The sequence below is a fragment of the Anguilla anguilla genome, chromosome 18 (assembly GCF_013347855.1).
Source record: "Anguilla anguilla isolate fAngAng1 chromosome 18, fAngAng1.pri, whole genome shotgun sequence".
Taxonomy (NCBI): domain Eukaryota; kingdom Metazoa; phylum Chordata; class Actinopteri; order Anguilliformes; family Anguillidae; genus Anguilla; species Anguilla anguilla.
Window position 1 is genome coordinate 3457682 of NC_049218.1, and position 27594 is coordinate 3485275.

At 48.0% G+C, this 27594-nt stretch overlaps 1 protein-coding gene across 4 annotated transcripts in view; it reads right to left on the bottom strand.

The window, feature by feature from the left end:
* Nucleotides 1–27594, bottom strand: part of LOC118217650 (zinc finger matrin-type protein 4-like) — a 98366-nt gene that overhangs the window by 19343 nt on the left and 51429 nt on the right. For 3 of the 4 annotated variants that reach the window (XM_035399588.1, XM_035399587.1, XM_035399589.1), the window contains exons 2-4: nt 20469–20573; nt 13858–13950; nt 4416–4575 (exon numbers count right to left, since the gene is read on the bottom strand). In XM_035399588.1, coding sequence (XP_035255479.1) covers nt 4416–4575; nt 13858–13950; nt 20469–20573 — 358 coding nt within the window. Of the gene's footprint in view, nt 1–4415; nt 4576–13857; nt 13951–20468; nt 20580–27594 lie in introns of those variants that run through there. The other variant, XM_035399586.1, reaches the window with a different exon arrangement.

Sequence of the window (27594 nt, forward strand, 5' to 3'; positions counted from 1 at the left end):
CTTTTTATTTTTATTTTTTACACGATCAGCGGACTGGGCCAAATGTTTTTAATCCATTCTATCTCCAGTTGAAAGATTTTTGAGACTGATTATATGTACACTGCCAGTTATGCTCTTTAGGTCATTCTTATCCATCCATCCATTATCTACCCCACTTATTTCTGGCCAGGGTTGTTGGGGGATGGGGGGGGGGGGGTGGGGGATGGGGGGGCTAGAGCCTATCGCAGCATGCATTGGGCGCGAGGATGGAATTACACATTGGACAGGTCCTAATCCATTGCAAAACTCTCATGTTCTTTTAAATTGCAATACACTACCCTCCCACCAGCCTAGAGGGAGTCAATGTTCCCTCGCCCCAGGGCACGCCTCAAAAACACCTCCCCAGGAGTAATGCACAAACACAGCGGACTGTGTGTAGTGGTAATGCCCCTGTGTGCAGTGGTAATGCTCCTGTGTGCAATGGTAATGCTCCTGTGTGCAGTGGTAATGCTCCTGTGCAGTGGTAATGCCCCTGTGTGTAGCGGTAATGCTCCTGTGTGCAGTGGTAATGCTCCTGTGTGCAGTGGTAATGCTCCTGTGTGCAGTGGTAATGCTCCTGTGCAGTGGTAATGCCCCTGTGTGTAGCGGTAATGCTCCTGTGTGCAGTGGTAATGCCCCTGTGTGTAGCGGTAATGCTCCTGTGTGCAGCGGTAATGCTCCTGTGTGCAGCGGTAATGCTCCTGTGTGCAGCGGTAATGCCCCTGTGTGCAGTGGTAATGCCCCTGTGGGTAGCGGTAATGCCCCTGTGTGTAGTGGTAATGCTCCTGTGTGCAGTGGTAATGCTCCTGTGTGTAGTGGTAATGCTCCTGTGTGCAGCGGTAATGCTCCCAGCGTGCAGTGGTAATGCCCCTGTGTGCAGTGGTAATGCCCCTGTGTGTAGCGGTAATGCTCCTGTGTGTAGTGGTAATGCTCCTGTGTGCAGCGGTAATGCTCCTGTGTGCAGCGGTAATGCTCCTGTGTGTAGCAGTAATGCCCCTGTGTGCAGTGGTAATGCTCCTGTGTGCAGTGGTAATGCTCCTGTGTGTAGTGGTAATGCTCCTGTGTGCAGTGGTAATGCCCCTGTGTGCAGCGGTAATGCTCCTGTGTGCAGCGGTAATGCCCCTGTGTGCAGTGGTAATGGCGACAGTATATAAACCAGAGAGGAGCGGACGGTGCTCCATCTTTATCTGTATTGTGAGGACACAGGGATACAAATGCACTTTGGCATAAAAGGCACCTTGCACCTTTCTACTGAGACAGAACGAGTCTTCAGCTTCCCAAAGTCCCCATTAAACCTGTTCATTAAACCCCTCCATTATTTCAACAAAGGCAATTTACACACCTACAGAATGAGGCTCCTTTATCCCACTGAACTCACAATGGGAAATAAATACAGTCACTTAAAAGCAGAGTGAGGAAAAGCTTTTAGCCTTTCCACAACACGCCTCAGGAACTCAATCCTAAGCCAAGCAAGAGGTGCGAGACTTAAGACCTACCTGTTCACGCATTCCAATTACTCTTGGTTTGGTCTTTTAACTTGTTCTCATTTGAATACTAATTAAACGTTCTTGTAAAGTGCCCTTGGTGCTTGCACATGGAGAGTGTTAGCAACAGCCTACGATACTGTACAGTGAATTAAACATTCAGCTGACAGCCCAGAGTGTAGCTGAACATTGAGACTGGGTGTACATTCAGAGTGTAGCTGAACATTGAGACTGGGTGTACATTCAGAGTGTAGCTGAACATTGAGATTGAGACTGGGTGTACATTCAGAGTGTAGCTGAACATTGAGACTGGGTGTACATTCAGAGTGTAGCTGAACATTGAGACTGGGTGTACTTTCAGAGTGTAGCTGAACATTGAGATTGAGACTGGGTGTACATTCAGAGTGTAGCTGAACATTGAGACTGGGTGTACTTTCAGAGTGTAGCTGAACATTGAGACTGGGTGTACTTTCAGAGTGTAGCTGAACATTGAGATTGAGACTGGGTGTACATTCAGAGTGTAGCTGAACATTGAGACTGGGTGTACATTCCGAGTGTAGCTGAACATTGAGACTGGGTGTACTTTCAGAGTGTAGCTGAACATTGAGATTGAGACTGGGTGTACTTTCAGAGTGTAGCTGAACATTGAGATTGAGACTGGGGGTACTTTCAGAGTGTAGCTGAACATTGAGATTGAGACTGGGTGTACATTCAGAGTGTAGCTGAACATTGAGACTGGGTGTACATTCAGAGTGTAGCTGAACATTGAGACTGGGTGTACTTTCGGAGTGTAGCTGAACATTGAGACTGGGTGTACTTTCAGAGTGTAGCTGAACATTGAGATTGAGACTGGGTGTACATTCAGAGTGTAGCTGAACATTGAGACTGGGTGTACTTTCAGAGTGTAGCTGAACATTGAGACTGGGTGTACATTCAGAGTGTAGCTGAACATTGAGACTGGGTGTACATTCAGAGTGTAGCTGAACATTGAGACTGGGTGAACTTTCAGAGTGTGGCTGAACTTCGAGATTGGGTGTACTTTGAGAGATGTGGCTGAACTTCGAGACTGCATTTACTTTCAGAGAAGGGCTGAACGTTGAGTCTGGGTGTATTATTCCACTGTACACTGGAAGGAGAGCTGCAGAGTCATCCCCACACGCCTGACTCTCTATCTCGGCACCATAAGATTTATTACCGCCCGTGAACCTCTTACCCATCGCTGCCTTCCCTATGATAAGTTGGGGTGGTTTTCCTTGGCGAACTGCAGGTTTGCAAAAATCTGTATGTCTTCATTTACAAAGCTCTATTTGGTCTACCTAATACAGATACTGTCCTGCGGGCATTAAAGGAAGCCAGGCAGCACGGGAAGATCTATAACAGACCATGTTTTGCATTTTTGCAATTAAAGACAATCTCCAGCCAAAAATAAGCATTTAATACAGTGGTATGCAAACTTTTGGGCACTGCTGGTCAAAATGCATTACGAATGACATATTTCAAATTTTAATGCACAATTACTATTTATTTGCTGAATTTAGCAGTTTTTTTAACAGTAAATGTGGCATGTGCAAAAGTGTATGCACCCATCCAGCTGATCCATTAATACTTTTAATCCGTTAATACTCAGTAGGACTTAAAGTAAGCCAGGTGGATTCAGAAAATTTGAAACTAGAACAAGACTCTGACCTCCACTTATGTTTTAAATATTATTATTGTAACTTCAGAAAATAATTGACTGTTGCTGTTATACAGCGTTCTCCAACTGAAAAGAATCTTCTCTCAGTCAAACCCAGCAGGTCTCAGCCCCGATCCTGGTGGGCTGCCGGGTCTGCGTCTGGTTTTTGTTTTCACCTTAAAAAGCCATTTACAGATTCAGACAGTTGGTGTGAATTAACTGAGTAATCAGCTGCTTTAACGGCCAAATTAAGTGCTGAGTGACGACAGAATTCGGCAGACCCTGCAGACCAATGGGAGGAGGGCTGGGGGGCCACTGATGTAGATGATAACAAAAGTAGATGTGTTGTATTCCAATGACATCATCGCTTCAAACAGACTCGGTTTTGATGCTTGAAATACAGGTCACACCAACTGTAAAGTAAGACGTAACATAGCATTGCATTTGGGGCAACTTGCTCTTTAACCACGAGCCTACATTTCGGTTGACAACAGATTTATGATGTAGATGCATTACAGGGCAAGCATTGCTGTCAAATGTTAAGTTTTAAAAATTCAGTCCACTGCTGCGAAATGCACTGAAATTCTGTAATATCATTTTTATGGTACACCATTTATTTAAACTACGTGAAGCACCTTTTGAAATGGAAAAACGATTCAAACCTGTTTTTCCGACCCTCCCTGAAGCAGTCCATGGTTCATTTTAAAGGTCAAGTAAGTTTTAAAGTTTATTCTACGGTCTGTGTAGAGTGCTCTACATCACCACATACACACTACAGCAGTAGTTTTTTCCCAAAAATCAACCTTTCCTGTGACATACAACTTACAGAAAATGTGCCCTAACTCACCTAATGAAGCAGGATTCTCAAACCTGGCCCTGAGACCACATGTGTATGCTTGTTTTTGCCTGGCTTGTTTCTTGATCAGTTAGGGATGTAAAAGCATTACAGGTGCTCTTACATATTTTTGTCCTTGTGTCCCTCTCTGTGCCATACCATGGAAGAATGGGCGTGGTTCTGGGATACACCTGTGGGAGTGGGTGTGGCTCCGGGCGTACCTGCACAAGTGGGCGTGGCACTGGGATGCATCAGTGGGGAGTGGGAGTGGCTTCAGGGCGTACCCGTGTCAGTGGGTGTGACACCGGGGCCTACCTATTGGAGTGGGAGTGGCTTTAGGGTGTACCTGTGGGAGTGGGAGTGGCTTTAGGGCATACCCGTGTCAGTGGGCACTGGGGCGTACCTGTTGGAGTGGGCACGCTTGGCGTTTCCCCCAGTACCAGCCGCACCCGCTTGGCGTGGGTCTTGCCCTGGTAATGCGACTGGGCCACGATGGCGGAGGTGAAGAACATGTTGCAGAGCGTGCAGCACTTATTCTGGTCCACTGCCGTTTCATCGCTGTCCTGCAACAGCAGGGGGGCGACAGTGAGCAATTAACCACATCACACACAAGCCCAGCGTCACATCTGAGCAATCAGTCACACACACAAGCACAGCATCACATCTGAGGACGTTCGGGTTCCTGTGAAAGGTTGTCGACAGCTCCTGTGACAGTTTTCCGTTTGAGAGGCCAGACAGGAAGATGCTCTAACGTCCGGCTGAGTCCAGTGATGTCTTAAAACAACAGCGTCTCAGAAACCTCCCCCCCCCCCAGAGCGCATTAATGCAAATTTACTGCCTCGTTACCTGCGTAAAATGTGCAACATGCCTGCGCTCCACAGCTGACTGTGTAATTAAATCTTCCTGTCTTCCGTTATGAACACTCCGTCTCATAAATATGGAGATTAATTTACTCCATTTGGTATTTTAACGAGGTGGTGGACGGTGGGGGGGGGGGGGGGGGGGTGTCATAAGGAAGCGTCAGGTTTTTACTGGTCTGAAATAATAAAATATGAATAGTTTTGCTCAAGTGCAGCGTTCATGGGTCCCCCGCCGCCTGAGAGCAACACAGGGAAACGCAGGCTGAATCAGCGCGACATGCAATCCATCCTGTGTTTTATGGGAACTGCACAGTCAGAGGGATGGAGATTTCTCCCTGTAGTGGGACTGTTCTCTCTGTCTCTCTCTCTCCCCCTCTCGCTCTCCCTCCCTCTCTCTCTCTCTCTCTCTCTCTCTCCCCCTCTCGCTCTCCCTCCCTCTCTCTCTCTCTCTGTCTCTCTCTCCCCCTCTCGCTCTCCCTCCCTCTCTCTCTCTCTCTCTCTCTCTCTATCACACCCAAGGGGCCCAAGTCGTGCAAGAAATATGAAATATTTATTCACTCCAGTGGATCCCTGCCAATAGCACACATTTTTAATAATGGATAAAGTTCAGTTTAGACACGATTCCCCAGGTGGCCAAAAGATAAACAAGTAAATTAAACACAGACACAGTAAAGGATTCACACACACACACACAGCAGGAACATACACACACACTCACACACGTGCACACACACACACACACACACACATGCAGACATGCGATTAGACAGCTAAGCTTCTCTGATGGAGGACAGTGTGTCAGAAAGAGTGGCTCTTTTTTTTGTACAGATTTCTTCACCGAACGCACTGAACCCTGCTATTTAATCAGGCAAACTGCAAAGACGGCTGAGCCAAGAGCCGACTGGGAGCCAGACAAAGGACTCCTTCTAGATTCCCGTTCACCAAAACATGACCAGGGGGACGCAATGTTCTGGAGACCCAGTTTGGTGACAGTGAGGATTTTATGCTTCATGGTACAGGCGCTGGGATTTAACGAAATCCACTCCCACCAGGGGGCGCTGTGAACACCAGTCCACAGGGGGCACTTTGATAACCATGGCTAGATAAAACTCTACTCTGCCAACGTGGCCACAGGCAGGAGTACTACAGGACAGGGCACGTCTGGCAGCAGGGTCCCCCAGGGCGGGATTCAGGGTGGGATTCAGGGTCAGATTCAGGGTGTAGGATGGAATTCAGGGTTTGATTCAGGCTGCAGGTCGGAATTCAGGGTGTGATTCAGGGTGCAGGGTGAGATTCAGGCTGCAGGTCGGAATTCAGGGTGTGATTCAGGGTGCAGGGCAGATTTCAAGGTGGGATTCAGGCTGCAGGTCGGAAGTCAGGGTGAGATTCAGGGTGGAATTCAGGGTTTGATTCAGGCTGCAGGTCGGAATTCAGGGTGAGATTCAGGGTGGAATTCAGGGTCAGATTCAGGCTGCAGGTCAGAATTCAGGGTGTGATTCAGGGTGCAGGGTGAGATTCAGGCTGCAGGTCGGAATTCAGGGTGGGATTCAGGGTGCAGGGTGTGATTCACGGTGGGATTCAGGGTGCAGAGTGGGATCCAGGGTCAGATTCAGGGTGTAGGATTGAATTCAGGGTTTGATTCAGGAAGCAGGGTGGGATTCAGGCTGCAGGGTGGAATTCAGGGTGGGATTCAGGGTGTGATTCAGATGGGCAGGACGTTCTCTACCCTCATCCTAGAACTCTTGCTCTTTTTTCATCTCAGTTGTGTAATATATCAGATAAAACCCAATTCTAAATTCTGAAGAAAGTCAAAATAATGAATGTAAGCTTCTTCAAAAGCATCCCCAAGAAATACCATGGAATGTTTTTTTGTCCTTCATTTGTTCCTCAGGTCTGTCAGATCAGAAAAATGCTCTTTCACAAATATGCTTTTCACAAATATTTTTTTTATTGCATAATCATAAAGGACTGACTGTTCTCAGGAACTTTCAAATTAAGTTATGCCTGCTGCCATTTGAGACTGCCCTTGACATTTATTTATTTCCTTTCTTTCTTTCCTTCTTTGAAATGTCTTATTTCACATTCAGCACAGCTACCTAGAGTGCATCACGCCCACCGTGGAGAGCCATCTGACTGACGCTGTGATGGACAAGCAAGGCAGCCAATAGGAATGCAGGTTGAGGTGTGGCCTTCCTGGTTCGAGCTGGTGCAGCAGTAAATGAACCAGCTGGAGATGTGTAGCCCCGCCCCCCACCTGCTGCCCTATTGCTCAAGGCTACTGAAAAGCTGGTCATCTATCAGGGTGCTAAGGAGTCGATGCGCTGTGGCAGTGTTTGAGCGTCAATAGAGAGTACAAGGCCATGGGCACATCTCAAAATGACCTCTATACAGTGACTGTTGTAGAGGGATCTGGCCTGGTAACTCAAAGCTTGCGGGTTTGACTCCCAACCGACGCACTGCCACTGCAGCCCTGAGGAAGGAAGGTACGTATCCCACAGTGCTCCAGTAAACTATCCAGCCATGCAAATGGATCGCATGCAAAAACGCATTCTGCACGTGTGTCACTTTAATTGAGACCATCTGCTAAATGACAAAAATGTGACACGCAGCGATAAAAGGATGAGACCTGTGCTGCACCTGGTAAATGGACGGCATTTATATAGCGCTTTTATCCAAAGCGCTTTACAATTGATGCCTCTCATTCACCGGAGCAGTTAGGGGTTAAGTGTCTTGCTCAAGGACACTTCGACACGCCCAGGGCGGGGTTTGAACCGGCAACCCTCCGACTGCCAGACAATCGGTCTTACCTCCTGAGCTATGTCGCAACTCTGGAGTATTGACGCCTCGTCGGGGCGCAGGGCAGGCCGTGCGAGCCGTGCGGGGAAAGCGGCGATCGCGCGGTGCGATGAATTCAACGCAGCGCCCCGACGCCGTCGAGCCGTCCGTCACCGCTTTACACTCACTCCTCCGTCGCTTTTCCATTTTTAAATCATTACTTCGTTTTTTTTGTTGTTTTTTTTTGTGCGCTAGAGTAGCATTGTAGCTAACGTGCGCACAGTTCACCCCCGCGCGTCGCCACAGGCCACAGTAACGGCCCTGACAGCAGGAGCAAGCCGCGCTTTAGTTACCATAACTCCCAAAATTCCCCCGCGTGCCCCGTCCCCCTGGCGTCTACTCAGAGAAGGAACTTTTTTTAAACTTATTAATCAGCTAGACATTTTATTTATTTATTTATTTATTTTTTGCCAGCTTGCTCAGAGGCTCTGGAGAACAAAACAAAAACCCGGCTATGAGAGCGGATGAATTATACCGATGCCGTGTAAAATAACAGTAATATTCACAGTGAAGTATCGCTCGCGGTGCCTTCAGCCTCAAACCTCCATCACGGCAGAAACACACACTGCTTAATTTTAGGAGAATTTAGGTAGCGTTTGTCTCTGTCACTGTATATATGATACCGCTTTATAACTGGCCACATTTTACCAATCAAACATATATATGATTGAATCCTATGAGCTAGTCTTTGGGCTAGAATTCACCATTGATGCAAGGACAGCCCAGCTTGCTTCAAGAACCAAGCATTTGTTTAGGATTTGTTAAGTTTATTAACTTAATGCAGATTTGTTAAGTATATTAACTTAATACAATAACTCCACCAGGAAGTGTCAGTTAATATACTTTCTCATATGTAATGTCAACTCCTCCTAATGTTCACTATGTAGTCCATTAACAGTGCGGCCAGTTGTCTCATTAGGTGAAAACTATTTTCATTGGTTTCTTGGCGGTGTGACTGAACGCAACAGAGCCTGGTTGATTTCACAGTACAGTCTTTTAAGGATTTAGCCGATCATCGGCCAATCACAATCATCCAATCATCAGCCAATCACGATCGTCATTCATGCACTAGAAAGCCAAAGACTCCTCTGTTTCTCATTATCCCATCCATCGTGTCCATTACATTACATTTCTCACATTTGTACAATACAGTGTCCTGCTTGGGAATCGAACCTGCAACCTCTGGATTCCAAGCCCAGTTCCCTACCCATAATGCCACACTGCCACCTTCCCCTTCTTCCATGGCTCTCTCCCTGGTGCTTCTCCTAGTGGGTGTGCAGGAACCAACGCGGTGGAAACAGCAGCTGTCACATGGTTCCTTTTTTAATAGGCTGCTATTTGTCCTCCTAATAAGCGAGGCTCAGGATCACTGGCTCTCTCACAGAACTGCACGCTCTACACCGCAGGCCTGCGAGAGATTTCAGTTCAGTCTGCTACACAACACTGCACACTCTACGCTGCTCTCACAACACTGTAGGCCTGACGAGAGATTCCAGTTCAGTCTGCTAAACAACACTGCACACTCTACGCTGCTCTCACAACACTGTAGGCCTGACGAGAGATTTCAGTTCAGTCTGCTAAACAACACTGCACACTCTACGCTGCTCTCACAACACTGTACACCTGATGACAGATTCCAGTTCAGCCCGCTCACACGAACAGTGAAGTACAACTACAGCACATTCACACAACTTTTGTAACCGTCATTACTGGGGTAAGTATGGGGCTTAGCTACAGGCTTGTACTGGAGATAAAGGGTTTAAAATTGAGTGTTCCCCCCCACACACACAGGCTGTTTAACACACTAGTATGCAGAAGCACGCATAAACTATGAACTCATGCAATAACAAAATCTACAGAACACATAAAGCTGTTCAGTACAACATTAGCATCTAATAATTACTACGGACACAGTATATAACTAAGGATGTGTAAACCATACAGAAGTACATGCAATTCATGAACTATGGAAATATAAACCAGCAAAATCTGCTTTTCAGGCACAACTATCCACTTTTCGGGCATAAGCCCAACAAGTGTGACTAGGGAATACATCACTTACTGGAGCTCAGCCACAGAAATGCTTTGCGTTCCTGCTTGCAGATGGAGTTCTGTGTACACGCGATGGTGATTCATCAGAAACACTAACTGACCATTAATTTTTAGAGCAAAGCACGCCCCAGATCTTACTAACTAAAAACCTGACAGGCGATGTTATCCCTGCCCTGACCAGGAAAGCTTTGCTACTGATGAGTCCGTGTGTACATGTACGGATGTGCGTGTGTGTGTGTAGTGTGCGTGTGTGTGTACGAGTAGTGTGCACGTGTATGTGAGTGTGTGTGTGTCTGCATGTGTGCGTGTGTGTATGTGTAATGTGCGTGTATGTGTGTGTGTGGGTGCATGCGTGCATGACTGTGTGAGTGTGTATGTGTAATGTGCGTATGTGTGTGTGTGTGTGCGTGCGTGTGCGTAATGTAGCGTGCGTGCGTGTGCGTGTGTGTATGTAGCGTGTGTGTGTGTCTGTGTGTAGTGTGTGAGGTGTGTGTGTGTGTGTGTGTGTGTGTATGTGTGTGTGAGTGTTAGGATCTGAATCCACCACAGAACTCTATTTATATCTGTCACTAGAGCAACGGCCCCCCAGGAGGGCCACAATGCTGTCCTCCTTCAAAGCATCCTCCTCTCCTCCTCCTCCACTTCTCCTCTCCTCTCTTCTTTTGTGTTTTCAGATCTTTTTCTGTGCCTCTCACAGCTAACTTCCTAATTCCGCGGCTTATTAATGTAACACTACCCAACGTCTCTCAAGCAAAAATCCACACCTGAGCACAGGAAGGAATAGGGGAGAGGCGTATTCCCACAAGGGAACTGGGAACTGGAGTGAAATGCACAATTAAAAACAGAATTAGCATCTTTGGGCTCAGGAGAGGAGAAGAAGACTCCGCAAATCGCTCCCAAAGTGTTTTCCTTACGGAGGCAAACTCCCTGGGACTGCACACAGCGAGGACGGAAATCTGAAGGACTGAAGATATTTTAACAGACCATTTCGTTAGTACGTCATCAGTCATATCAATTTTCTTCGTTAATTTTTCTCTCTGGTTTTCACTCCGACACACCCCGCCATTCTGACTGCGCATGGCCCTTCTCGTTTGCACCTGACCTAATTTGTAAATTAATAACAAAAATATACAAGAGCTCAACAGGCCTTTCTCTTCTCTTAACAACAGGAGGGTTTAATTATTTGTGTTCACCTCCCTCTCCTCCTCTGTCGCTGTCTCTCTCTGAAAGGTTGGCAGGGGTGGGAAATGAAGAAAAAACTAAACAGAATGACAGAGGGATAAAAATAAGCGGTTGGGAGATGAGGACTGAGGAGGCAGAGGCGTGCCTCCTGTTGTTTATTTGCAGACCCACAGATTTGCGCGCCTCGAAGAAAAGTAAAATGGCCGCCATCCTCAGGCTTCAGATTAGGAAGGCGTCGACCGGGCCGATAGCTCGGTATCAAAGGCTCAATCGTACTGTTTGAATGGGAAAAAATGAACTGAAAAATTGTTTTTTTAAAGAATTTTAAAAAGTGTATTTATTATTATTATTATTTTTTTAAATCTGAGAAAACCTGAGCCGACTTGCTTCCGGTTAGTTGCTGTCACTTCTGTGAAGTTTGAGTCGGGAAACTTCCCGCCAGCCACTCAACAGAACAACAGTCTGAATTCCAGCGGGCCCGTCTGGAACAGTCTGCCCGAGCTTCACAGCGGAACATAAGGAGCGTAATTGAGTTTGGAACAGTGGAGGAACAAGACCTTGAGTTTCAGATGAAGGGTGAGCAGTGTGCAGGTAGGGGGGTGGGGGGGTGGGGTTTGGATGAGCAGGGGTGGGGGGTCAGTAGCGAGCAGGCCTCATGGGGGGAGGGGGGCAGAGCTAAAAACCCTTTTAAGGGCCTTCACATTAGCCGGAGTAACATTAGCCAGCGTAGCATTAGCTGCAGCCCTGCCAAGGCATTCCTATGCAGGACACATGGCACGGAAGTGTGGAGCTGTGTGGAGCTCCAGGGCTGCTGAGCTCCAGGCCTCCAGGGCCCTGTTATCTGTGACTTCAGCCCCAGTAAGAGGAGCCATGGGCAGGCAGGCAGCCCTGGGGGGGGGGGGGCGCTGTGGGAGCGTGACCTTCGCAGCCTGGCCTTATCCCCCCCCCCCCCCCCCCCACCACCACCACCACCACCACCACCACCATCCCCCCACAGGCGCTAATAAGCCTCTGGGTAGCCCACAGCAAGAAGAGGAGACCGCAACCACAACCTCTTAGCGATGGCTACATTTTTCATGGAGCAATTAATACCCTTCAGTGTCAGTGATTACAGGGGAGGGAGCAGAGAGCAACAGTAAGTAGGTGGTTTATTGGTGGGGGTGGGGGTGGGGTGGGTGAGTAGTGTGCAGGGTGTGAGTGGGAACAGGTGTGGATGAAGAGGACCGACCAAGGAGGAAGGCCAAGGAGAGCCTGGCTCATCCTGACAGAGCCATCTTTACCTCTAACAGTCCACCATCTTTACCTCTAACAGCCGCCATCTTTACCTCTAACAGTCCACCATCTTTACCATCTTTACCTCTAAAAGTCCACCATCTTTACCTCGAACAGTCTGCCGTATGACAGCTGGAATCAAAAAGGCACATTTTCCCCCAGAGATTAAATCTCACAGGCTTGTATTGTTTTAGTCACAAAGCTGCTTTTCCCCTCTCTGCTTACATCTGACATGCTGTCTTCCCATCAGCAGGTATTAATGACTTCATGCGCGCACGGCCCAGGAGAAGCACGGTGGACGACGTCTCTTCAGCGGAGAGAAGGAGCGCGATCACAAAGGAGGAAATCTGAGCTGTGCTCGCACCGTTCCTCTCCCTGCGTGATCAGGCTACTTCACACTGCATCCGGTGGCACGTCTGTGGTTTTTAAAAATCACGGGGACATCACGTCGCAGATGCGTCAGTCCGAAGTTAAATGTCTCACCAGAAAATGTCTCACCAGTTCCTGGTCCGAGACCAGAACCAAAGGAACGTGTGAAAAAGAACTCTGCATCGTTCAACTGCCGATTAACTCTGCTTAATCACTGTTTCACATTCACCCTCTTGGGTAAAAGCGAGTAACATGACGTAACACTTGGTGACAGAGCTGACACAGGTAAAGGCAGTATAACACAGTATCACACATGGTTACAGAGCTGACACAGGTAAAGGCAGTATAACACAGCGTCACGTGGTGACAGAGCTGACACAGGTAAAGGCAGTAACACTGTGTAACACATGTAAGAGAGCTGACACAGGTAAAGGCAGTATAACACAGCGTCACACAGAGCTGCCACAGGTACAGGCAGTATAACACAGCGTAACACGTGGTGACAGAGCTGACACAGGTAAAGGCAGTATAACACAGCGTCACACAGAGCTGACACAGGTAAAGGCAGTATAACACAGCGTCACACAGAGCTGACACAGGTAAAGGCAGTATAACACAGCGTCACACAGAGCTGACACAGGTAAAGGCAGTATAACACAGCGTCACACAGAGCTGACACAGGTAAAGGCAGTATAACACAGCGTCACACAGAGCTGATACAGGTAAAGGCAGTATAACACAGTGTCATGTGGTGACAGAGCTGACACAGGTAAAGGCAGTATAACACAGCGTCACACTTGGTGACAGAGCTGACACAGGTAAAGGCAGTATAACACAGCGTCACACAGAGCTGACACAGGTAAAGGCAGTATAACACAGCGTCACACAGAGCTGACACAGGTAAAGGCAGTATAACACAGCGTCACACAGAGCTGACACAGGTAAAGGCAGTATAACACAGTGTCACACAGAGCTGACACAGGTAAAGGCAGTATAACACAGTGTCATGTGGTGACAGAGCTGACACAGGTAAAGGCAGTATAACACAGCGTCACACAGAGCTGACACAGGTAAAGGCAGTATAACACAGCGTCACACAGAGCTGACACAGGTAAAGGCAGTATAACACAGCGTCACACAGAGCTGACACAGGTAAAGGCAGTATAACACAGCGTCACACAGAGCTGACACAGGTAAAGGCAGTATAACACAGCGTCACACAGAGCTGACACAGGTAAAGGCAGTATAACACAGCGTCACACAGAGCTGACGTACCGGGTTGTCGGGCCTCAGCCTCTTGGAGGGCGGTCCTCCGTCCTCCGGGTGGAGCATGTAGAAGAGCCGCACTTTGTTGGCGTGCTTCTTGCTCTGTGGTGGGAGAGGGAGGGGAAAGTGACATCAGCGTGAGGGTCATCATCCGTATGACTGGGCGGAGTCCCGTCAAACGCTGCAGCGTATCAAACGGGTCAGCGGACCGCAAAGTCTCAGTGCCATCTCATCAGGACCTGCAGGTTACAGACAGGAAGTCAGTGCATTACACCGTCCCACAGTGCCACAGTTATCTCCGCCTCTGTGACAATACCGTGATGAGCAGCTCTGTAAAGGGTCACAAACAGTCACACACATGACATCACAGCGTTCCTCCCGCTGACGGGCCGGCAGCCAGCATCCAGCACTGCGCCCGTCGGCACGGCGACGGCCTGGCTCTCAGCGCCCAGCACTGCGCCCGTCGGCACGGCGACGGCCCGGCTCTCAGCACCCAGCACTGCGCCCGTCGGCACGGCGACGGCCTGGCTCTCAGCGCCCAGCACTGCGCCCGTCGGCACGGCGACGGCCCGGCTCTCAGCACCCAGCACTGCGCCCGTCGGCACGGCGACGGCCTGGCTTTCAGCGCCCAGCACTGTGCCCGTCGGCATGGCGACGGCCTGGCTCTCAGCGCCCAGCACTGCGCCCGTCGGCACGGCGACGGCCTGGCTCTCAGCGCCCAGCACTGTGCCCGTCGGCACGGCGACGGCCTGGCTCTCAGCGCCCAGCACTGCGCCCGTTGGCACTGCGCCCGTCGGCACGGCGACGGCCCGGCTCTCAGCACCCAGCACTGCGCCCGTCGGCATGGCGGCGGCCCGGCGGGGCGGACGAGAGGAGGATCAGTCGTTCACAGGGGCTGGTTAAACGGTCCCCCCTGCCCCTCACGGACCGTCGCCGTGCCGATTCACAAACCGCCGGACGGACGGCTGGGACTGACGGCTGTCTGACAGACGTGTCCTCGCTGGAGAGGGCTGAACTTACGGCTAATTAGCTCAGTTCGTTAAAACTGCCGTAGACCCAACAGCATCCAATACAAACAACGCAGGGCACTTACAGGAGCAGGGCCGAGATGCACTGAAGCAGAGCACTACTCTCTGAGACTAGATTCACAGTCCTTCTCCTGTTTGGAGCACTTCCTGTATATTATATATAGAAATATTACAGTATATACTCCCATACTGTAGAATTCCATTTATGACAGAATTCCACAGTGGAGTTTCAGTACCCTCTGATAGAATGCCTCTGCTTCCAATCCCCATCCAGCATGCCAGAAACATGCTGCAGTTTGTAGACTTACTATATAGCGGAACTAAAAAAAATAAAAAATCATTAGTTAATAAGCTACTGCACGTCCTCACCTAAAAATAAATATATTGATCTCAATGTGTCACTCTGTACTTTACCCCTCAAGAAAGAAATATACAGTGCCTCACTCCAAACAGTGATGTCATCCACTATAGCTCCTCCCCCTTTCCCTGCATTTAACAGAATTGAATAATTAAGTTTAGTGGAGGCAGCAGTTCAGATGAAACTAAAACAGGCGTCCAAGAACTGCAATTCTGACATGAGGAAGAAAAAACATACACTGTTGCCGACACACAGTATTCTCAAAGTCAAAAGACACCTCCGTTCATTTAAATAAGAGGAATAATTATATCCCAATGACATCACCACTTCAAACCACTTCACTTTCAATGAAATACAGACTTGTGGGTGATCCAGAACATTGATAATTATCATTTTGGGGTGGAGTTCCTTTTTTCTACGATATTTATTCGTCTGGTTCAGTTTCAGGCTGACACCAGCTCTCACCTTCATCAGCAGGTAAGGATAGTGTCCGTTCTGCCCAAGACCCCTTTGATCAGAACAGAAACTACTACAGGCTTATTATTCAACGAGCACATTAAGAAGTCTCACTCTTGACTAGATTTATGAGCAACTAAGCCCAAATGACTAATTCATCTGAGATTTGCATAATTGCGTGATGATGGATATTACTGTAATCAGAAGGCTTAAATACTGACATCGGATCAAGCGACCTTCACCGCTTTCAAATGACCGAGAGAGCAGAGAGAATAATTACTGCGTTAAACAAAGGCACACACACACTGAAAAGCTGGAGAGTTTTCAACATGTCATTATATGCATAACAAAGCATACCTCACTCTGCATTTGTGTTGAACTGCTAATCAGTAGAGTCAGGCGTGCCAAATTAGGGTTGAAATGAAAACCTACAGGATAAATCTCCAGGAACAGGGGGTTGGTTGCCACGGGTCAGACATGCGGGTCATACACGCAGTATCCTTCAGTCAGATGGAAACAGCATTAATTACACACTCTGCGGCAGTGACGCCTGGCAGTAAATTTGCAGTGATGTCACAGTGAGTTTGCAGTGACAGACCGCAGTGATGTCACAGTGAGTTTGCAGTTACAGACTGCAGTGATGTCACAGTGAATTTGCAGTTACAGACTGCAGTGATGTCACAGTGAGTTTGCAGTTACAGACTGCAGTGATGTTACAGTGAGTTTGCAGTCTGCAGTGACCGTCCTCTTTTGTGAGTTTGCTACACACAGCTGGGTTTTTGGGGTGTTAGGCTGTATACTAGCTGAAAACAAGGCAACATTATCCATCAAAGTGCCCTTTTAAAATGTGAAAGTACAAGCTAAATATTAATCCTCTTTTTATAAGGTACTAACAGCACACCAAGGCATTTTTATAAAGGGAAACACACACACACACACACACAAAGGAAGGCGGTTCATTTGAAAGAGCTCTGTTGAAATAAGCAAGTGATTTAGATTTGGTGCGAGCACATCAAACAGGCCCTGTGAGCATTTTATGCCTGGCTGTAACTCACGTTGCCCACAGATTATTTTTCTTTGATCTTAAAGTATGCTTTATAGGCTCTGCTGGTCTGGTCACAGTGTGCATTGTGCAGTGTGTATGCATTGACTGTGTATGTGTGGGTGTGTGTGGGTGTGTCCGCATGTGTGTGCGTGTGTGTGTGTGTGTGTGTGTGTCTGTGTGTGCGTACGTGTGTGTGTGTGTGTGCCCGCATGTGTGTGTGCGTGTGTGTGTGTGTGTGTGTGTGTATGTGCGTACGTGTGCATGCGTGAGTGTGTATGTGTGTGCATGTGATTACATGCATGTGTGTATGTGAGTTGTCTGTGTGTGTGTGCACATATGTGTGTGTGTGTGTGTGTGTGTGTGCGCGTGTGTGTTACTCAGCGTATATCAGTATTAGACAGAGGGAGTGTGCACAGAAACAGGGACAGAGAGTGTGTGCCCGGCTGTATGTCATACTCCAGCTCAAGGTGAAATACAGTAAGGCAGAAGAATCTGATAGCAGACAGTACAGTATTGCTCTTCTGCCTTATACAGTACAGTACAGGACTGCCCCTCTGCCTGCTACAGTACAGTACAGGACTGCCCCTCTGCCTGCTACAGTACAGTACAGGACTGCCCCTCTGCCTGCTACAGTACAGTACAGGACTGCCCCTCTGCCTGCTACAGTACAGTACAGGACTGCCCCTCTGCCTGCTACAGTACAGTACAGGACTGCCCCTCTGCCTGCTACAGTACAGTACAGGACTGCCCCTCTGCCTGCTACAGTACAGTACAGGACTGCCCCTCTGCCTTCTACAGTACAGTACAGGACTGCTCCTCTGCCTGCTACAGTACAGTACAGGACTGCCCCTCTGTCTGCTACAGTACAGTACAGGACTGCCCCTCTGTCTGCTACAGTACAGTACAGGACTGCTCCTCTGCCTGCTACAGTACAGTACAGGACTGCCCCTCTGCCTTCTACAGTACAGTACAGGACTGCCCCTCTGCCTTCTACAGTACAGTACAGGACTGCCCCTCTGCCTGCTACAGTACAGTACAGGACTGCTCCTCTGCCTGCTACAGTACAGTACAGGACTGCCCCTCTGCCTGATACAGTACAGTACAGGACTGCCCCTCTGCCTGCTACAGTACAGTACAGGACTGCCCCTCTACCTGCTACAGTACAGTACAGGACTGCCTCTCTGCCTGCTACAGTACAGCTCCTCACTTTTCACCCCAAATCCATGAGACTGCAGCTCACACACACACTCAAACTCACAGTCTCACACACACTCTCTCACTCACACACACATACACACCCAAACTCACCGTCTCACACAGACTCTCTCACTCACACACACACACTCTGTCCCCCACACACATACACACTCTCTATCTCACACACACACACACACACACCCTGTCCCACACATCTGAAAGTACAGCAGAGAGTTGAGCAGCAGGCAGCTGGCAGGCGAGGGCCGGTCTTATTGCTCCTGATTCCCGGGGGAAGGCGGGACTGTGGTGGTGGCCGTTGATTGACAGCAGCACTTCTCTTATTGTGCATTTCTAATTCCGCTCTTATACCCACGAGTCCCTCTCCCCCCATCCCCTCCCTCCCTCTCCCTCCCTCCCTCTCCCTCTCCCTCCCTCTCTCCAGGGATGGCTGTTAAAGAGCAGGGTGAAGATGCTGTAAGTGTCAGGGCCTCAGACTGTTACTCTGTGGCTCAGATGGGTCTCCCTGCCAGAAGTACACTGCCCCCTCCCCCTTGCCACAGGAACAGAGCCCCCCCAGCCCCACTCACCACAAGTACACTACCCCCCCCCCCCCCTTGCCAGAGAAACACTGCCCCCCCCACCCTCCCAGCCCCCCCCCCCCACCTGCAGATCGTTTATCGAGCGATTTCAAAGATGAGCGCCCTCTCTCCAATTTGCCAAATCAAGAGCTTCAGATCGCATGACTGCGTCCGCTGAGATCTCACACCTCAGAAATTCCTGTCATAGCATTAGCGTTACGTTCAGGTTGGATTCACACTTTTAAAAAGTGTTAAAACGTGCACTGCCATGTTAAAGTCTCATTTCGGGAATGCAGCACAGACTTGCTCGACAGCACTAGCGTACGATCGGCGACGTTCCACAGGCCTGACAATGGGCCTGTCAATCATTCACTTATTTTCGACCAATCAAAAGAAGGCTGCTCTGCCCCGACTGCGGCGGAGTGGGCCTTGTTACCGGAACATTCCGCGCTGGGTTGGCGGTCGCGCGATGCTCGCGGCCCTCGGCTGAGCATTCATCATACGCGCGCGCGGGACACCGCTGAATCATGGGGGCCATTTTGGAGCGTCATAACTAAGCTTCTGCTCCAGGCCAGAGACCTGCTTCCAGCAGCCATTCAGCCTGCGCTACGCTACGCTACGCTAACATAAAGCCAGAGATCTGCTTCCAGCAGCCATTCAGTCTATTAGCGCTACGCTACGCTAACATAAAGCCAGAGACCTGCTTCCAGCAGCCATTCAGCCTGCGCTACGCTACGCTAACATAAAGCCAGAGACCTGCTTCCAGCAGCCATTCAGCCTGCGCTACGCTATGCTAACATAAAGCCAGAGACCTGCTTCCAGCAGCCATTCAGCCTGCGCTACGCTACGCTAACATAAATCCAGAGATCTGCTTCCAGCAGCCATTCAGCCTGCGCTACGCTACGCTAACATAAATCAGCGGCGTGATTTCTCCCGATTATTCAGGAGAAATACGGATTTCTCAGGCCTTCAGTGCTTCAAGCAGAGGCAGTGGGCGAGCCATAAACCACACACACAAACGCTGAACCAACACTGGCCCACAGCTGGCAGCAGGACAAAATCTAGCACAAAAAGTCAAACACTAGCTGTCCTTCAGACAATCATGATCTGAAAAAATCGGCAACTTCCTGATTAATGAGTAAAATCGGAAGACAAAGCCTCATAAAAATTGTTCCATAATTAAGGGAAGGCATAAACTGCCTTGTAAAACAGTAGGTCCCATTATAAGAGCTAAGTCTAAGTCAGGTAAGAGTTAGCGCTTACACAGCCCTCTGTAGCTTGTTTGTATATTCAGTAATTGCGTTGCTGTGTAATAATTGGAAGCCTAAGTGAAATGGTTAAATAATGCAGAGGGATGGCTCTTTAACGACCTCTCATTAAATTACTCACAGCCCGGCCGCCCGTCTTGGGAGAGGTGGACTGAATTACAACTTAAAAAACACGAGCGCTGAAAAATGCAGGAGAACACCAGCAAGGCTTTCTGTGGTACTGTGGTACTAAGTGTGTGTGTATGTGCGCGCGTGTGTGTGTGTGTGTGTGTGTGTGTAAGTGTGTGTGTATGTGCGTGTGTGTGTAAGGGTGTGTGTGTGTGTGTGTGTGTGTAAGTGTGTGTGTATGTGCGTGTGTATGTGTGTAAGTGTGTGTGTATGTGCGTGTGTGTGTGTGTAAGTGTGTGTGTATGTGCGTGTGTGTGTGTGAGTGTGTGTGCAAGTGAGTGTGTGTGTGTGTGTGTGTATGTGCGTGTGTAAGTGTGTGTGTGTGTGTGCGTGTGTGTGTAAGTGTGTGTGTATGTGCGTGTGTGTGTGTGTGTGTGTGTGTAAGTGTGTGTGTGTGTGTGTGTGTAAGTGTGTGTGTAAGGGTGTGTATGTGCATGTGTGTGTAAGTGTATGTGCGTGTGTGTGTGTGTGTGTAAGTGAGTGCGTGTGTGTGTATGTGTGTGTGTGTGTGTGTGAGCTCACCTCATAGTGTGCAACGCGCTGGGACTCGGAGATGAGCTGGGCGTTGCAGATGTTGCAGTACGTCTCTGTGAAGAGTCCTCCGTCTCCACCCACTGCCGATTTCATCTGCATGCAGAGAGACAGACGGACAGAGAGACAGACAGATGGACAGACGGACAGAGAGACAGAGAGACAGACAGCAAGACAGAGAGAGAGACAGAGAGACAGACAGAGAGACAGGGAGACGGAGAGACGGAGAGACGGACAGAGAGACAGAGAGACAGAGAGACAGACAGACAGACGGACAGAGAGACAGAGAGACAGACAGACGGACAGAGAGACAGACAGACAGAGAGACAGACAGAGAGACAGACGGACAGAGAGACAGAGAGACAGACAGACAGACGGACAGAGAGACGGACAGACATGTTACCAACACGTACATCAACAACAGTCCACAGCCTGCTGCACAGGGTACAGCTAGCTGGAAAGCCAACTGGAAATTAATCTTCATCTTAACAATCAATTCAAACACAGATAAAAAAGCATCGTGTGGAACACAAATATGGGCGTATCTTATATTATAGCCAAAAAGTTAAACCAGGGTTACTTCAGTCCGAGAAAGAATAACCCAACACAGAAAAGAAAATAGAGTAAAAACTTGATACATTTTTTTTCACTTTCTTTATCACAAAAAGCACCTTGGTTCTCCTGACCTTATTTCACTTCTTTTTCCTGATATTTCCAAGGCCCTTTTTTTGTTTATTAGTCCTTTTTCTTAAAAGGTCTGTGGCCTCTCCTCTCTCACACTGTCTCAGATCACTCAGGTCCTTGATGAGGACTGGGCGGTTCGAAGGGGTTCATACTGTGGCTTTGTTAATGGAGAAAGGAGACGTGTGGGCAAAACTCAATCTGAGAGGCTAAAGCTGGCTTTGGGAGAATCCAGGGCCCTGTTTCAGGAAGCAGGATTACCAAGTTAGCTGGATAACTGAGCTGAGTAAAACCCGGAACCCTCCCAAATCTGGAACATGGAGTAAAAAAAAACCTGTTCCGGTTTTTACTCTGCACAGTTATGCCGCTAACTACAGTAATCCTGCTTCATGGAATACCCCCCAAGATCTTTCCCAAACCAACTCATGAAATCTGTCGATTTACTGTTTAACTGAAGAGGGTTCAGCGACTAAAACATCTATGCTGCAGCCGATCAGGCCGTAAGTGTAGAGCAATAAATCAGCCTTTCGTCCAATGGGCACGATGCTCAGGTGCTCCCCCTGGTGGACTGAAAGGTGAAAGGTCAGGGAGGGAAAGGGTGTGCTGGTTAAGCCACACCCCCCTTGGGTACAAGGATCACACAAAGCCAAGGAAGGCCGCGCCAAAAAAAAAACCACACACGCAGGAAACAGTGCGCGATTAGCCGCTCATTAGTCACTGTCAACCACAGAACGATCCGGAACACTCTGGACCCACTAATTAGCTTAAAAGCAGGCTGCAGGAATAGCAACTTCTTTCAATATCCGAGCTCATCAGCCGAAATTGCCCTGGCATATCATCTGCAGACAAACACAAGCTCCAGCAGCAAGGTCAAAGGTTAATGATGTCTAATTCCGCTACCTCCGAACACAAGTTCTCCACTGCCCTCCCGCCTGTCGTACCACAGGGAGAACTAACAAGGAGCGGAGACTCGTTTGATAAAACCTGCTTGATTTACACATGCAGACACCAATGGAGCGCTACTTTAAAAACACACACTTTAAAACCGTGCACTGTCCCAGAGAAAAACAAAATGGGAGTTTACAATGTTGCAGGAAGGCCAGGTCAATACAGAGGTGATAATGTACAGCATTACACTGTCCAGTTACACTGCAAACAGACCGTATTTGTGTTTCATTCACACTCATGACCATTTATACGAACATTTTAAAGAAGTGTTTGTAAACTGACAAAATTACGAGAGCACAAGGTTTCTGAACCTTCCTAAACCTGAAGAAAGACTTGGTGAACATTTCAGGCCATGGTTACCTGTTTGGTCTCTTCAGACAGATCTAGCATAACAGGTTTGCTATTATTGAGAAAATATTTGACTTGAACCTTGAATTGCCGAGCGGAGGTCGTTGTTTCTCAGCCTCTCATCATGAATAAAAGCAGGCTTGTTTCCGCGCACATAAAGACGGGAGAAAGGCAAGGTCCTTTCAGCGAAATTGCACAGTAATTTAATGAAAACTGCACAGTAATTTAAATGATTATTACACCACTGAGAGAGCAAGAGACACACAACGAGCTGCTGAGATATGAGAGAGAGAGAGAGCGTGAGAGAGAGAGAGAGAAAGAGAGAGAGGGAGAGTGAGAGAGAGAAAGCATAAGAGAGTAAGAGAGGAGTAAAGGCTCCCTTGAAAACACACACACGCACACACACACACACACAATCATCTGAATCAGAAGGCACAGCGATGCTTGGATTTCACATTCAGTATAAAAACAAACAAACAACAAAGGAAAATACAGCTGGAGATTTGATTAAAATCCCACAACTTTCACATGAACTTTCCCACAGTTTGCTGTATAAATCCTACACTGTTCTAAACAGTTAAGAATGTTAATATATACGAAAAAAACCTGTTAAAACTAATTAAGAATACACACATACAACACACACACACATATACACACACATACATACATACTGACATATGCTATACACTGTATGAATCTTTCACACTTTCATGCGCAATGCAATCATTTTAGTTTTATTTACGTACAGTCATGTTGCCCAGAGCGAAATATCTAACATTTCACTTTCGATATGTTGTCAAGCGTACTTTTCCCCCCCAACAGAAACAAAGCCTGAGGCAGAGAAACAGCTCTAAATACCACAGAGCTCTTCTAACGATTTTAACCTCACAGCTGTTTTTTTTTTTTTCTGAAGGACCAATCAATGAAGCAGGGTTAATGACACGGGTCACTGCTGCCCAATCAGGGAATAAGGAAACAAGCGACGTTCAATATTAAAGCTCTGAGCTTTTGGCAGGCAGGGCATTAGGGTGTTGGTCACTGGGGTGAGAGTGGTCTGATCTGTCAGAGTTGGGTTTTAAAAGTCCTTGTTCGCTCATGGTGCTGTAATTAGTGGGCATGGCCACCAGCAGCGGGTGTTTCTAAGGCCAAGAGGGTCTATATCAGTCTGCTACACTTCCCCCTTTATAAAGAGGGTCTATACCAGTCTGCTACACTCCCCCCTTTATAAAGAGGGTCTATATCAGTCTGCTACACTTCCCCCTTTATAAAGAGGGTCTATACCAGTCTGCTACACTTCCCCCTTTATAAAGAGGGTCTATACCAGTCTGCTACACTCCCCCCTTTATAAAGAGGGTCTATATCAGTCTGCTACACTTCCCCCTTTATAAAGAGGGTCTATACCAGTCTGCTACACTTCCCCCTTTATAAAGAGGGTCTATACTAGTCTGCTACACTTCCCCCTTTATAAAGAGGGTCTATACCAGTCTGCTACACTTCCCCCTTAATAAATATCCCAACAGCTCTACTGCTTATGATGCATCTTTCTCATTGTATGAAAAGGACAATACACACACACACACACACACACACGCAGGCACGCATGCACGCATAGACAACCACACATACAAACACACCCATGCACGCATGCACACACACACACACACACTCCCCCGCTGTCTCTTACACACACACACACAAATACACACTTCACCTTTCACACACATACACACGCACATACACACACACATGCGTGTACAGCCTCTGTAACCTCCCCGTCCCCAACTTATATTATTTTTTATTGAACTGGAGCGTTGACTAATTTATGTTGTAAATATGTATTCCATTATTTGAGCTTGTGCAAACACATAGGCCTACATGATTATCCTCTCTGACCACAAACAGCAAAGGACTGAGTGGGCAGCCTAGCCTATTAGCCTGCTCAAGAGGAAAGCTGTCAGACCTCACACCATTAGTGGGTGCTGGGGCTCACTGCAGAGCACTTTAATGCAGTTAATGAAGTTCTCCCCAGGCCCAAACAGGCCCAAACTAGCCCAAACTGGACCAAACTGGAATATAGATAAGACCACCGCACAAAGTCTTTATCTGTGTAAAGGGGTCAGCACCGGGCCTTCCAAAGCCACCACTGGGAGAGAACTTGAGGATATTCAGCAATATTCCAACACGCTCACGATAACTTTCAGCTTTTAATAAAGCCGGTCTGGTCTCCTCCCGTGAGGAATGACGATGGCTTTCTCAAGATGGAGGGCCACAGGGCCTTGGAGAGTCAGGTGAGGTCAGCGCTCTGCAGAGCAGCCAGGCGGCGGCGGGCACGGGCACGGGCACAGCCCGCGGACCCCTTTCCCGCCTGGCAGCCTGGCACTGGCTGCTGCGCTGGTCCCAACTGCAAGGGCAGCTTTCCCAACGACACCATCAATTACACCCCAGCACAGCGCAGGGGAAGCTGTGAAGCAGGCAGAATCCACACCGACTTCCACCCCGAGAATCGCCTGCACCTATTAATGCCCTATATTTACCCATATTTACCCATTAATGCCCTATATTTACCCATGAATGCTCTATTTTAACCATATTTACCCATGAATGCCCTATATTTACCCATTAATGCCCTATATTTACCCATATTTACCCATGAATGCCCTATTCTACCCATATTTACCCATGAATGCCCTACATTTACCCATTAATGCCCTATATTTACCCATATTTACCAATGAGTGCCCTATATTTACCCATGAATGCCCTATATTTAAAAAAGCAATTTGCTGCAGACATTTTATTTTAAAATAAGACAACTTATCTGGCCAACTGTAACTGTTTAGTTGGCATTTGTGCCAAGTTCAAAAAAGTAAATTGAGGAAAGGGTGACCCACGATTAATTACCCAACGACACACCACCCTCTGGACTGACAAAGCTAATCAGTCATGGAAATGGAAAATCGGTGCATTGAGCAGGGCTTCCTGGGGTTAAACGAACCCTGCAGCCTGCGTGGTGGCGGTTCTGGCATTGAGCGCGATGCTCGTTCCATCGTTTCAGCATGTACTGTACTATGTATATAGGGGCGGCGTAGCTCAGGAGGTAAGAGCGGTTGTCTAGCAGTCGGAGGGTTGCCGGTTCGATCCCCCGCCCTGGGCATGTTGCAGTGTCCCTGAGCAAGACACCTGACCCCTAATTGCTCTGGTGAATCCATCCATGTTCATTTTTGCACCTGTGTTTATTTACCTGTGCTTTGTTTGGCTTCCGTTAATTAAGTTCTGTTAATTGAATCACCGTTTTCACCCACGTTTGCTTCTGTGCGCTTGGGTCCACACCTGGCATGCTGTCAGCGTACCCTTGAGCAAGGTCCTTCAGCGGACGCAGTTTAAAGGATGCACCCCCTTCACTTCTCTCAAATAAAAAATAAAAAAAAACTATTTTGTCTAAGTATCCGAAACCATTCAGTGTGACAAATATGCAATAACAGAGGAAATCAGGAAGGGGCCAAATAGTTTTTCGCAGTACGGTACATCTATACCCCCAGAACCAGACTAGCGCAAACTAGCTGACCTCATGCAGCGTGGTTTTGCTCACTCAACGTTATCTAAAGCAGAGAATTCAGCTCAGGAAATCATTCTGAGCACCGATGCCTATCCAGGTCGAGGCCACTAGTCTGGCCTTCATCTGCGCATCAAAGCTGTGGTTTCACTCCCAAAAAATCTAAATTAAAACCTGACAAAATGGCACTGGCCACCCTCCCAGGAGCTGGATGAGTTAAGCGAGCTCTGCTCCAATCCATTTAACTTCAAGAGGCTTCATTGGCAGGACGAGCTCAGAGGTTGCCGAGGCGATGCAGTCACAGACAGTGCAGTTTGCTGCCCGTGTTCTGGGACCTATCTGGGTGGATCTTAGCATGGAGGCAAGCAAGCAGTATTCTAACTTCAACTAGCATGGCTCGCTAGCTAGCTAACAAGTCAAATGTCAGCTAGCTGACTGGAACTAACTGTAAAACCAAGGAGGGAAGTCTACAACGTTCATCTAAAACCGACAATGATAATGTATCGACAGTTATCCTGTACATTCACCTAACAAGCTAGTTATTAACAACATTCAGCAATTCCAAAACATTCATTTTAATTCTACCCAATAACAACCCATCTGAAGCACAGCACCCAGGACAGCCATCCATACGACATAATTTAAAAAAGGAATAATGTTCTGCTGCTTATCCACACTGCACATTTGCACACCAATTCTTCATTCCTATGGGGGAAATGCAACCCAGTTGACTTCAAAATTTATTTTCCATCTCTGCATCATGAAAAAAAATGGGGTTACTGCATGGAATTAATTTAGCTGAGTAATGGACCCTAATTGATATCTGGAAAGTAATTAATCCCCCCACGGCACACACTGCCCACTAGCTCGTTAGTGTGGATCCCTTCTCCCCCCGTCTTGTGTTCACCACTCAGCTATTCCAGTAAGACAGCAATGTTTGACAGTCGCATCACAGAATTAAACACGTGGTCTTATAATACGATATTTAGAGATTGTTACATTTGAAAGTGACAGGTTATCTAAGGAAGTCGTCGACAGAAAACTAGGAACTGGTGTCTTGTGTTTCCCATGTCTGACTTGCAGGCTAATTTGTCGTCTAGGAAAAAAGAAAACAACAAAAAAAAATCAACCAACTGTCATCCGGTGGCTTGTGTTCCACGGCACCAACAAACTGGTGTTTTGGAGGGAAAAGGGGGGGGGGGGTCGCACTGTCACCGAGCAACAAGCTGAAATAGGCTGCTTGTACTTCGGCAGGGTCTATTTTAGCCCGAGGTAGGAGGGCTCTGTTTTGATAGCCTAATGAAAAAAACAGGACACTACCTTGGGTTTGCGCCTCAGTTTTAAGGTAGTGTTCCCCAGTACAGTGGTTCGGGGTGGACATTTGGCCACAGATCGACCCTGACAAACGAATGTCAGGGCTCCAGAGCCAGCGGATGACATCATGGGATCTGAAAGCTCGCCACCAGGCCTCTTGTCCTGGGAACCTTAACTTTCCTAAATGTCTCTTCGTCCTAAACGTCCTTTTCCCTGAATTTTCCGATGGCGAAACGGCGACAGTGCCTCGGAGACGTCTGACCAGCACGG